The sequence below is a fragment of the Seriola lalandi genome, unplaced genomic scaffold, assembly GCF_002814215.2.
Source record: "Seriola lalandi dorsalis isolate HSWRI2012SDOR001 ecotype SW California unplaced genomic scaffold, Sedor1 jcf7180002054560, whole genome shotgun sequence".
NCBI classification, from domain to species: Eukaryota; Metazoa; Chordata; class Actinopteri; order Carangiformes; family Carangidae; genus Seriola; species Seriola lalandi.
This window is the reverse complement of record NW_019525113.1, coordinates 1,277,200-1,290,231: the sequence shown is the minus strand read 5'-3', so window position 1 is coordinate 1,290,231 and position 13,032 is coordinate 1,277,200. Positions and strand designations below refer to the sequence as shown.

The 13,032-nt window shown below is 43.9% G+C and overlaps 1 protein-coding gene across 5 annotated transcripts in view; it reads left to right on the top strand.

The window, feature by feature from the left end:
• aplp2 (amyloid beta (A4) precursor-like protein 2) overlaps positions 1 to 13,032 on the top strand; it is a 53,466-nt gene that overhangs the window by 18,652 nt on the left and 21,782 nt on the right. For all 5 annotated transcript variants that reach the window (XM_023416003.2, XM_023416002.2, XM_023415999.2 and 2 more), the window contains exons 2-3: positions 7,517 to 7,690; positions 9,078 to 9,207. In XM_023416003.2, the coding sequence (XP_023271771.1) occupies positions 7,517 to 7,690; positions 9,078 to 9,207 (304 nt within the window). The remainder of the gene's footprint in view (positions 1 to 7,516; positions 7,691 to 9,077; positions 9,208 to 13,032) is intronic.

Sequence of the window (13,032 nt, the reverse complement as noted above, 5' to 3'; positions counted from 1 at the left end):
CCCCCCCCCCCCCCCGGTTTTTTATGTGTGTAGAATCTGTATGAAGGTGTTTGATTTAGTTTTAACAAAATACAAGACTATTTACAAGAACTGACTTTTCTTTAACACTTACGCTTTCATCGAGAATTTCTCAATGGACATAAGAGGAAGTGGAAAGTGAGTGATGTTTCCTCTTTAAAAGGAAGAGTCCCACGCAGACTTTAGTTGGAACTATAAATTTCACAACTTTATGTTGTTGTCTTTAGAGGAAAAGACACTGGCACTCACTGGACTGTCTGTTCCCCTAACTGTGGGAGCATTTTTAGCGCTGCGGGCTTGGAGCGGTGACTCATAGGGCAATTCCAGAGTAGTCTCGAGACACTTCAAATGGTGAAGACAAAAGGCCATTTCACTCAGACATAGGAGCTCATTTGCATTGCAGTGAGGGGTTGCCCTTTTGATTCCCAGTCAGAACCCCCCCCTCCCCCTCCCCCCCTTTTATTATTCTGTTTTTACTGTCTGCTCGATTGAGGGTGGGAGGTGGCAGAGGTGTTTGGTCAGTGGGGAAAATGTCACTGTCCCTCTGTTGCTAAATGTCCTCACCCTTCTCATCTGTTATCTGTTGCGGGTGAGCTGTTTGTGTAATGATGGTGTCAGCGGCTCAGGCCTCAGCCCTCCTGTGGGCTTTACCACCGAGAGAATCACACCAATGTCATACAACCCCATTTGGTGCTTTGATGGATAGTTAAAGGAGCAATAAGTATTTCAGGACTTTTATTGACCTCCATCACTGAGCGGGGAAACGGGATGATGACCTGTAATTGACAGAAATATAAAAGTCTAATTTTCAAAATGTAACATGTAAGCTTAATAATAAAGATTATAGATTCAACATAAACACTTAGTGACCAGGCGACATACTGGATAGATATAATATCAGTAGTGTTGTCAGAGTAGATTTTATCCGGCATGGTGGATACTTGGTAATGGGACACATATTTTCGGGTCCTGTTAAGTCTCAAGTCAACTGTTCTAGAGCTGAAACAGTTCATCGGTTAATCGATCAACCATGCAGCAAACACAATTGACGACTATTTCTTTTACAATCAATTGATCAGTTGAGTCATTTTTTCAACAGTTTCTGGAGCCACCATCTTAAACGAGAGGACTAGCTGCTTTTCTACATTTTGAACTAGTGATTGGACAAAACAAAACGTTTGAAGATGTTACCTCGGGTCTCTGGGAACTTGTGATGGATATTTTCTGTACACATATAATCTCTGAAAGTACCAACTGTGATTCCTTTAACAATGTCCTATTATATCTTTGTATTTTGATCCTCATAAGCAGATCTTGATCAGAGCTCGAATGCTCGTCAGCATTTCAGATCACTCTTGGCATGAACGGATCATTGTGTTTTATTGATTCTCGTCTGTGCCACAATCGCCACAAAGTGAACCAAATGCAATGCTGTGTTTGGAAAGTAGCTGCATGTATACTAGTGATGGGAAACTACTAATTTCTTTGCAGTGGCAGCAAAATAGCAGCTTTAATGTCCAAACTGAAAGAGCTCTCTAAATTCTTTAATGTAAGAAACAGTAAACACCAAACTCCATCCTGTTCCTTCTCTTTAGAGCTAATATTAGCCTGCAGTCTGCCACACATCCTTCTGCACCACTGTAGACTCACAGTAATGATCTGTCCACATGTGGACCAGAGACCGTCTTTCGATGGGATCAATACAGTCGCAACGCCCATCAACATGACTTTGCATGGGTCGGAAAACAGCCATCTTAAATTTTGGCCTTCATTTTAATGTCAACTACACACCTGTAAAGTTTTCTGACTGCGTCTGGCACGTGACGCTACTGCAGTGACAAAACCTGTCCACAGACATGTAAACACCTGCCAAAGTCCTCAAAACCACCTCTGTGGTATTTCCCGCTACAGTACAGTCTCCAGGACCACATTTTGCCAGGATGACACACACATACACACATGAACAGACTCACAAGGTGAAAACAGCTGTCACAGCTGGTAACAAGCACATGCTATACTAAAAGCTGTTATATAAAAGCTATAATAGAAGCTAATAAAGAAATAGAAATGCTGTAATTGCCTTGCTCCACTTATTAGCACAACGCAGTAATTCCAGTGCACATTGCTCCCTCATACACATCAACACTTTTTATTGCAGGCAATAAGAAATATCAGTATTCATTTCATGTCCCTATATATTGTACATATACATGGCATTCCTGTACATGTGAGTGTGGCTTTCTCACCACTGCCTATCTTGTTTAAGCATTAAGTCACCACAGGGAAGGATTAGGTGGATTAACGATGCCAGGCATTTCTCCACAGAGTCACATGGACACTAAGCATTCTGGGAACCCACAAGTCCTGACCGGTGCCTCATTCTGGAGCTGCTTTTATAAGGGCTAGACTTTGAGGATGGCTTCACCATACCTCTGCCAAAATTAGACTAGTTGCCACCGCTCTGTGAGGCCTACGAGGTTTATAGACCTGTTGACACTGGAGCTGATTACAGTGTGTCTGCCTCTGAATGCAACACAGCCAGTTTACTAGAAAATATGTCTGTCAGAAATGTCAGCCAGGCACTACCACCACCTAACCTGTTCATTAGACTGTCTGTTCACTGAGGAAGCGTGTGCACAGTTTGTTTTGGCTGTGTCAAAGTTACCATCTCTGTGTTTGTGTTGGAGGATCATCAGTGACGCTCAGACCCTGCTGTTTGGAATATTACGGCCCTCGTTTATTATATCCCCTTTCCCACTGTCCTCTCTGTGTGTGTCCTGAACTCACACGCCGCTGTTCACGCTGCCCGAAGTGTTTGACCCGAGACCACACACATACACACACACACACAAACACACACAGATCGGATTAGCTTCTTTGGATCCTGCCCAGATGCTGTGTGGAAGGTCATGTAATAACTGACCCGTGCAGGTCCAGGAGGGTTTTTCTAAAACCTCATTAAGGAATACTACCTGTTTTTGTTTTTTTTGTTTCCTTTTTCTTTTTGTAAGTTTGTGCCAGTAGTCTTTTGTTGCACTTTCCTTTTTCTATTATTCCTGCTGGTGTCTGCATACAATCAGCGTTGCTGAAGATATCAGACTTAATTTCCTCCCTTTCACAGCTGCTGGAGGAAACTATTTTCTGCCTTTTATTCCCGAACAGTACAAAAAAAAAAAAAAACAGCCTCCACAGACTCGGAAATTGCCTGAGCTAAATAGACTATCACAGTAAATGTAAAGCCTTAATTTGGTTTTGTCAAATTTTCTCTGATTTATTGTCATTTCATTGCATCTACGCTCTGCATTTTCATGTGAATGTATTCATTTACATTGTCAATCACCCACACACAGAAATGAAAGTCACAAGGTAATAATCCTGAAAAAAAACACATTTCATTCTCACATGTATTTATTTCTTATTATTTTGAAGATAGGTGTTACACCGTGCAAACAAGTGAAATGTTTATACAGTAGTGTGCATCACAAAATGATTGACGGTGTAATGTAAAATAGATGAGGACAGTAAACGGGCTGTAACTCAAAATAACACTCTCTTCCGCGTTGTTGCCGGGTAATGTTTTTGTGTGTGTGTGAGTGTGTGTGTGTGTGTGTGTGTGTGTTGCTCATTAGAGAACCAGACTCATACGGTATATTCATCTGTTACAAGGATAAAAAAAGGAGTGCTCATGTGTGCATGTGATGTTCCGTGCGTTATTTCACAACAAGCGCTGTCATGTCTTCGCTTGTTTTATGTGAAACTTGGCTCGGCACACAGAGAACAGGCTAATAAAACATGTTTGTGTGCTGGAGGCAGACTGGGAAAGCAGTGACAGACTGGTGTGCGTTTGCAAAGAGTGAAATCGAGCTAAATGATCCTCAGCCCACACAGCTTTTGACAAGCTTCTGTGGTGGCAGGCCTGTCTCCTGCGCTCACGCCGCATCACACCGTTCCTTTATAGCATTACAGTCTGCGTTCATTTGAGAATAATATGTCAAGCCGGGCCGTGAGCCAATCAACACACGTTCCATGCTGCAGTTGTCTATTTACCCATTCTCTCCTCTCCTCTGTCTCTGTCTCTCCCTTTTCCCAACTTCCACTCCTTCTCTCCCTCCCTTTCTTGTCTCTTCTTCTGACTCGCGAAGCCTCCACATAGCAGCAGGTGTTCACACTTACACATGATATAACATCTCACGGTGAGTCAGTAATGAGAGATGGATGCTCGATGACTTACACTCGTTAGGTGTGGCGGCATATTTTTCCAGTAATTGTGTGTCTGTGTTTGTGTTGTTGCTATATTTGACACCCAAACCAGAGCTTATCCAAGAAACATTAGATATTTTAGTAGAGTTTAGTTCAACATGATACATGACAGAGACGAATCAAAAGGATCAAAGAAAATAAAAAAAATCTTATTATTACTTTATGTCTTTGGGAAATACCGAATAAATCCCAAAAGATTCGTTGTGGCATGTTTTCACATCTACAGTCGATCTTTTCTTTTCTCGTAGGCTGTCAAAATGTTTGTCGATAACTCATTTTGTAGATCCCAGGTAATAAAATGCAATCCAGGGGCAACGGTTGCTGTCCTATAAAACCTCCAGCTCTACCAAGCTGAATTAGTTTGTTTGCAACAGGCTCATCAATATCATCAGCAGCTTTCCGCATTAGGAACAAGATCAGACAACTTAGATAGAAGACAAGTGATGCTCAAGGGCCACTGTCAGTGCCAATTCTGCAGTCTTTGTTTCACCTGCTTTTGAACTTTAAAATGAAGTCAGTCTTGGCATGAGGTCCTGCCCCGAACCTCTGTCTCATGTGGAAACACGACAAAACCACAGAAGCAAATTACTGTCAGGTTATTTCAGGTGACCTTTTAAAAAAGGAGTGCAGTTACATCAAATCACAGTGAAGACAAAAAACAGGGTCGAAGCTGGCGTGACCCACAGTTAACTGTAGCCTGCAGGTTGTACTCATCCATAGCTTCCTCCTGAGTCAAAGAGTTGCTCCTGTTTTTTCTCTTTTTTCATCTTGTGACTCCGTTTCACTGTGACCGATGGAATAGGTCAGTATCGAGTGATGTAAAAAATTGTGACACTATGGAAATTAATTTCTGAGTAATGGTTGTCCAACAACAAAAGTTTTTAAGGTATTTTCTCAGGAAACAAACCGACTGTGTGTCAGTATGTCACAGTCAGCAGAACTGACTGTTCAGTCTGTTTTCCTGAGGCCAGTCGTCCTTCTGGTTCAAGTAACTTTAGTGATGAGACATGGGACGCAGATGAGACAAAATTCCTCTGTCTGTCACTTCTCATGCTCTCTGCTGCCCTCCATGACACTTCTCTTTGTCCAAGTCTGGCCCAGAGCTGCTCTTTCTAAACAGGCATGTGACTGCAGATTTAAGGCAGTGGTATTAACAACCTCCTCTTTGGTTCCACTGCTATTGTTTCACTTGAAGAGTTAAAGGCACACTGACACTTTACCACTGTAGCGGAGTCAAAGGGATGTCGGGACAGCCCCTGACACTTGTTTTTCGGCAGCCGCGGAGTCTCGCTGTGGTCAGGCTGTCACTGCCTCCCTTGTCTTCCTCCCTAACGTTCTTCTCTGCATCCCTCATTTCCTCCCCACCTCTCCTGCCTCTCATACACCCCAAGCCAATCTGACAAAGGAATGAGAGGGAGGAGAGCAAACAAGCCTGTGGTGGTGCAGAGAGGGAGGAGTGGAGCGGGACAAAGACATGGAGATGGAGGAAGGAGGGGAAATGAGGTTGAATCTGAGACTGTTGTGCCTCCAGGACTAAATCAACACAGTCCAGCGTGTGTTTGCCCGCCTACGTGGACGAACATGCGCCTGTGCGGCTGTCTGCATGTTTTTTCTGTGTTTTAAGATTGTATGTGTGTGTGTGTGTGCGTGGGCACTGGCTTGCTTGTGCGGCTGGATATATATGCATGCGTGTGTATGCCTGGTGCTATATTCGGTTTGTGTGTGTGTATGTGTGTGTATGTGTGCAGACTCAGCTTTGGTTCATCACACGCCACAGCCAACTGATGATTACACAGCACTTGTTTTGTCCTCGCTCTACTCTGTTCTGCGCCTATTATCAGCCTGGGAGCCTGCGCAGAATTAGACGGAGAGCTTTGTCTAACACGCCGTTACTCCCTCTTCAGCTGTTTTCTCCTTGGCTCGGCGCTGCAGAGGACGCCTCTACCCCTGTCTCCTTGAGGCCGAGAACCCAACAAACAGCCAGACATTTGCGTCCGGCAGTCCTCACTCAATCCCTTGATCTCTCTCTGGGGCTGAAGCCTGTTTACTCAGCCTGATGACTTTATGACAATCAAGAGGGGATAAGTTCCATGCCACTTCCTCTCTGGAGGCTCCCTGGTGTGTGTTTTCTGTATAGTTTGGCATGGAGAGCGACATCCCCTCACAAATTCATTAGAGTTCCCCGTGCAGTGACACCCTCAGCCTCAGGCGAGTTTTAGCAGGCCGTGATTTATCATCCCAGTGAGGAGCTGATGAGTTGACTGATGCTAGCACCACACCGACGTATTTGAGAGGTAATCACGTGAAAGCTGATTACACGGTAGCTTTGGACAGTTGGTGTCCATTTTCTACACAGAGTGGGGTTTAGCTATTTTGAGTGAAGGATGGGCAGACTGAGTGTTCCTGCTTCCTGCTCGCTGAGTTCAGTAAATTATGACAGGAAGGACAACAGGAGGAGAAAGATAGCAGATTTCCTGTCTGGTTCAAAGGGTTGGGAGGTAAACAACGATGGGAAGCTCTGGTAGGAAGTCGCAGAAATATTTTTTTAACAAATCTCAGAACACATATTTTCAGTAAACTGTATAAATTCTTGTTCCTATGTGTCTGTACAGCTGAGGTGATGGTGGCTCAGACACCATCGGTGTTTACGTTGAAGAGTAAATGATCCACTCTTTGTGGAAAGAGTTTAGTCCCAGGAGGTCTGAATGAGCAAAGCTCTGCCCTCAACTAGGAATGTCCTGGTTTGTGAGGCATGACGGACTGCAGTTTTTTCTTCTCTCCTGCTCTGTGTGCAGCCTCTCAGTCACTCAGTGGGCATCAGAGCAAAAAAACCTTGTGCACAAATCCAATCAAACCCCTACTCGTTTAACCATCAACCTAGCCAAACATTCCCGAGGTGCATTTAATTTGTCTCCTGTCTGAGCCCCTCTGCTCTCTCAGCACTGCAGCATTGAGTTGCGGTAGCAGCCAAGCGTTGACAGGCAGTACTGATGTTGCTCCATCACGTCTTGTATAGTTATCCATTGCAATACGTGAGCCGAACCAGCTTTATGTGATCAGACTTAGCACAGTACCAAGCCCCTGTGTCGGCCTCATAACGGTGTTTATGAGAAAAGTGGCCGGAGCAGACAGTGTCTCAGGTCTGTCAGCCACAATACTCCCCAGCTTTTATGGGCTCTGTAATGATTGACTGCATTAACCCCCATTTCTCTCTCTCTCTATCTCTTTCTGTCTTCAGGCACTAGCAGCCAATGCAGGCACGGGGTTTGCCGTGGCTGAGCCACAGGTGGCGATGTTCTGCGGAAAGCTCAACATGCACGTCAACATTCAGACCGGCCGCTGGGAACCCGACCCATCTGGAACCAAGAGCTGTGTAGGAACCAAAGAGGGTGTGCTGCAGTACTGCCAGGAGGTGAGTCACTGTGACACAGACACATCTCTAATCTATGTCATAGAGGTGGTGAAATTCAAGAATCAAGAAAAGGAGAGGATCCTCCCTTCACTTTACTCTATGGACTTAAAGTGACAGGGGTGTGGTGATGTGTGATTCAAAATCAAAACTAGATTGTGTTTTACGTGCAGATTTGAATATGTAAAATGTTTTTATTTAACGATCATAACTTTGTGGTATGTGGTTGAGTCTTAGATGTTAAGACCGGCACATTTACTATGATTGGATTTGCTATGTTTTACTACTCGGTCTCATTGCTCCAGTAAGGAGCTTGCTACTTTTCTAGATAACCAATGCTAATGAAGTCTGTTCAAACCAGAGCCATTGCACAGGAAATGTTGTAAATGTAATTAAATGATGTTTTTTTTATCTTTGCACAGAGCCAGGCTAGCTGTTTCCCTCTGTTACCAGTCTTTATGCAAAGCCAAGATAAGCTAATAGGCTGCTGGCTAGCTTAACATGTAATGGGCCGATATGAGAGTGAAGTCTTCTCATCAAACTTCGTGGGAAGAAGGCAAATGAGCATATTTCCCAAAATGTTGCACTGTTCCTTTAAAAGTTCAGCTCACAGTAAATTAAATGCGATAAAACTATATCTTAAAATTCATCACTTTAAATGATCAAAGACGATGTTTGGGTTGTAAAGAACATTTTTAGTTCAGCTAAGTTGCTTTACAGCACATGTAATAACGATGTAAGGTGCTTGTATATTGAACACAATTTCCTGATGTCAAATTAGTAGACAAAAAAGTAAATAAGTGGACATTTATTAATAAATATGTCTGTTATGCTGGGGGGAATTGGCCAGCGAGGTGGAAAAAGTCAGTTTTCATTTCACTGTGATTTATCACTGGAGAGGCTATTGAGCTGCTGCTGAAAGACAGACATAATTTTCAGTATAGCCGGTGGCATGTCAATTAGCAGACCCTCTGTCTTTTTTTCTTTTTTTTTCACAATTAACAACATGTTTTTCCACAACATGGACAGCCCTGTTGTTATTTACTTGTTCCTCCTACTGTATCTCCTAAGCCAGGAGGCGGCTGGTAATGCTGTCATGGTTTATTATGCAGTTGTCCATGAAGAAAAAGCAGGGCTGTACATTTTCAAGCAGCCCTCTCCACAAGCTTCAGTTGCATATATTGATGACATTTTAATGGCATTTGGGGAAAGTGTAAATTCGTGCTCTTTCACGGTTGAGCAGATGGCATCTAGAGAGAATAAAGCATGGATTAAAGGATCCCATTGAAGATCCACTTACCGCACCTTCTCTCTCCTACGCACGCACGCACACACACACACACACACAAAATCCCTCTCTCATTATTTCTACTGCTTCTTCTTCCAACAGATGTATCCCGAGCTCCAAATTACAAACGTGGTGGAAGCCAACCAGCCCATTCGTATTGAGAACTGGTGCAAGAAGGAGAAGAAGGTGTGCAAAGGCCACGCCCATATAGTGGTGCCTTACAAATGTTTGGGTAAGCTTGTACACTAATGAGTTTTTCAGACCACATAGAAGATTGTAAATGGCCCCTTCATATCAGGCGTTCCCCGTTGCCCCCCACCCCCCCTTCCTATATTAGCATTTCATCCAATATAGGAAAAGAAGCATTCATGATATATCTTAGCCATAGGCAGAGGTGACATGGAGCAATATTGGAGTCTGATTCACTTGACTAATCCAGGCCTTGAGCTGCAGATTGAGCAGATCCAGGCTGGATGGGAGCTAATGTCTCTCAGAACGGATAGCTAAGGGGAGAAAAGCTATTATTGCTGGGGAGGCTTGTTGAGCAATAAAGCACAATCTTATTTCCCCCCTCAGACAGTGGCCATAAACTCACACAGACATACAGGGTCAGCGAGAGCGAGGTCTGTGAGGAGCCTTGCTTTATTACTCCCCATTTCTCCATCCGCCCGCGCCGTCATACACACCTCTCTCCCTCCTCTGTCTCCTGTAGCATCACTGTAATCAGCGGTGGCAACATGGCTATATTCTGGTTTATTAAATGTCAGATAGAGGCTCACACTTTGCAGGCCACATGCCTCCGTACCTGCTGACTTACACAAACACAGACCATTCCTGCTGCCTCTGAGGATTGCAGTAACAGAGAGCTCTGAAACAAGGCTTCTCCCTTTACTTGCCCAGCTATGTCAGGAAGGAAAAAACATCCAACTCTATGCTGCAAACATTTCCCAGCACCCTTCCTCTGTCCAAAAGCCTCTTGCTGATTGAGTTGTGCCGCTTTCCGAGATGAAAAAGCCATTAGCAGTTGCACTGGACTGTGAAATGGGCTACTATTCAAGAGCATTTTTGGCAAACGCAGAAAGGAGGCTTTTGGGAAATTCATGGGATGGCAAACACCACAACTGGAGTGGCCCCTCTGTGGCTCAGACGGGAATACAGATGAGACAGTTTCACGGACGGAATCAGTCTCCAAATTTCCCCTTGGTTTGCTTTCATCTTACATCACACCACACCTGATAGCCTCTGTCCACCTGTCTTCACAGTGGCCGTCTGTTGCATTAATCAACAACTCGACCTCTCATTATGATTCAGCAACAGTGCCATGGCTGCCATTTGATTAAAACAATCCCATCACCTCTTGTGGAGTAATTAAATACCTTGATTGCTTGTTTTTGCACATTTTTGTCATCATTGTTAAAGGTCTGCGCACTCATGCCCCATCAAATTACAAAGGCCTTCTCTGTTGCTCTGCTGGGTTGCAAATGAGGAGCCCGAATAGAGGGAGCAGAGACAGATGGAGAAGGAGAGATAAACATAAGGTGCTGGCAAGAAGGATGCTATTGAGAGGGTTTCTGCTTAATTATGTAATGGAGCATGTTAGGGGCTTAATTGGAGGGCTCTGATCATATGCTACAAGCCACAGCACGCCTCAGCCACCTCACCTCACCGCGCCTCACTTCGCCAGTCCGTGATTTGTCAGGCCGCTCTGTCATATCAAGTGCAATGAAGAGCGCTGCTGAATTATTCATTATTTGTGATTTTCGCACAGTGTTCCAGCGAAATGGACATCAGACGTTCTGCCTTATACTCATCAGTGTACATTAATTATAGCGGAATCAAAAAGAAAAGGAAACAGACCAAAGGGAGGTGGGCTATAGCTTGAAGGATATGATTAAAAGGGCCAGACCAGCACCCTTGTCAAGTTAATAGGTTTATATGAATAATGCAAGTACTAAGGATGAGCTCAGTGTAAAAAGAGAGAGACTGGTGTATGCTGTATCCTATCTCTCCATGCATAGGCTCAGACACAGAGCCACAATCCCTCCATGTTTCCTGTCCCCAAACAATGGCTCTGCAAATGAATGTGATTTTTGTTCCATGGCACTCTAATCCCTGCAGCATGATGTCTTTGTCAAACAGCAGAGGATTATTTAAGAGACTTTTTTATTATTATGCCTGGAATGGTGAGAACAGTCGGTGGCTGATGTGTGACTGGGGTGTGTGTGCACGGCAGACAGTCTGAGGAAAAAGTTTTGCTGGGACAACAGCGCCAGCAGTCGCCAAATTTACATTTCATTTCTGTTTCTGTTTGTTTTGTATGAAGAACTTCTTTAACATGTATTGCTGTTGGTAGCTATCAGCAATACTCCTCCATGATCACATTTACTTCAGGCAAATTGAGGCTCATTCTCAGCTCTGATCTTGACCTTTGACGTACTTTCTATCTCATGGTTGTTTTCAGGAACAAAGTATTTCAAGGCCGTGATTCGGTGAGAAGTGGGATCTAATAAGTAACATTTAGAGACGTGACACATGCTTTGCTTTTCTTGTTGACTAACTCTGTTGATTTAACAAAGGGTAGGGCACATGGTGACAACTGCCTGATATCATTGCGGGGGCTGAGTCTTGTGATTGCGAATGAGTTGATAATGGATACAAACTCAAGCATGTCTCAGAGGACCACACCTTCCGGCTGTTCGCACTCCTTTACCCCTGAAGAGGTTTTTAAAATGAGCCTGAACTTTGTAACACGGTGTTGTGGACAAAAGTGTCACAGTCATACAATTATGTCACAAATACAACCTATGTGAAAGGTTAGTTCAAGTTAAGGTTTAGGTAAGTCTTAGATGTTGGTGAAGGCTTAGGTTTTGCCTGTGGAGTGAAAAATTTGCCGCAAATGCTCTTTGAACTCAGAAGTTGAATGCAAATGTTCTTGGTATTATGTAAGGCCGACCTCCAGCTACCTCCTGGTTTGAGTCATGTTTCCCTCCATGTAATCCTTTCATGGTGGTGGATCAGATTTCTTCCACTTTAAAAGCACAATCTGTGATGCAAATGTAAACAAAAGGCTCCCCACACTGCCAAAAATCAAAGCACAAGACTGGAACTTGATAAGACCAAACACTACACAACAATTACATCTAAGGTATTAATGTTTCAATGCTTTTGAAGATTTTTTTTTTTTACATCTTTAATGTTTGTCATTGATACAAACACTTATTTTTTTTGGATGATTATAATCTGAGAAACACATTATTTTCCATGTGTAACTCAAGCTCTTCACTCATACATTTTAATGTTTTAATCTCATAATCAAGTGGTCCAATATATCACAGATTGAAGCATTAAGTGCACTAAATGTGTTATTTGCATTTTTAGATCTCAAACTGATTACACTTAATGTTATTACAGCAGACTTCCGTTTGGGAAGCCCTTGAAACACAATAGCCGTGTTGTCGACTAGCGGATCTGGGCTGGTGCTTAATTGAATTCATCACCTCCCTGTAGTGGAGGTATCATTGGTGCATTGAGTGTATTCTTATCTTCACACTCCCCAGACACCTGTAGTGCAGCCAGCCTGGGGACCGGAGAGTGTTAGCGTGGGTGTCTCATAGACGGAGGGTTAAAGGAAAGGCGGAAGAATAGAGTAGGTGGAGAGGAGGTCAGAGAAAAAGAGGAGTGTATGCTCTCATACGCACGCTTGCACAGCTTCACGCACTCGGGAACACACAGAGCAGGAGTGCTTGCGAGAGCACAGCTGCTCTCCAAACACCACCATCCATCACCCACTGCAGTGTGACTGCGTACAGCGTCTGCTGTAAACCCACTCCACCTCACAACCAAAGCAACCTGTGAGACAGAGAGAGGGAGACAGAGAGAGATGAAATGAAGAGAGGGTGTGTGAGCGAATGAATCAGCTAGTATCTGGTGTGAAGGATATGGAGCTGAGGGTTACTGGGAGTCATGATGCTTTTCCCTCAGCTGTCTCTCTCTCTCTCTCTCTCTCTCACTCTCTCTCTCTCTCTCTCTCTCTCTCTCTCTCTCTCTCTCTCTCTCA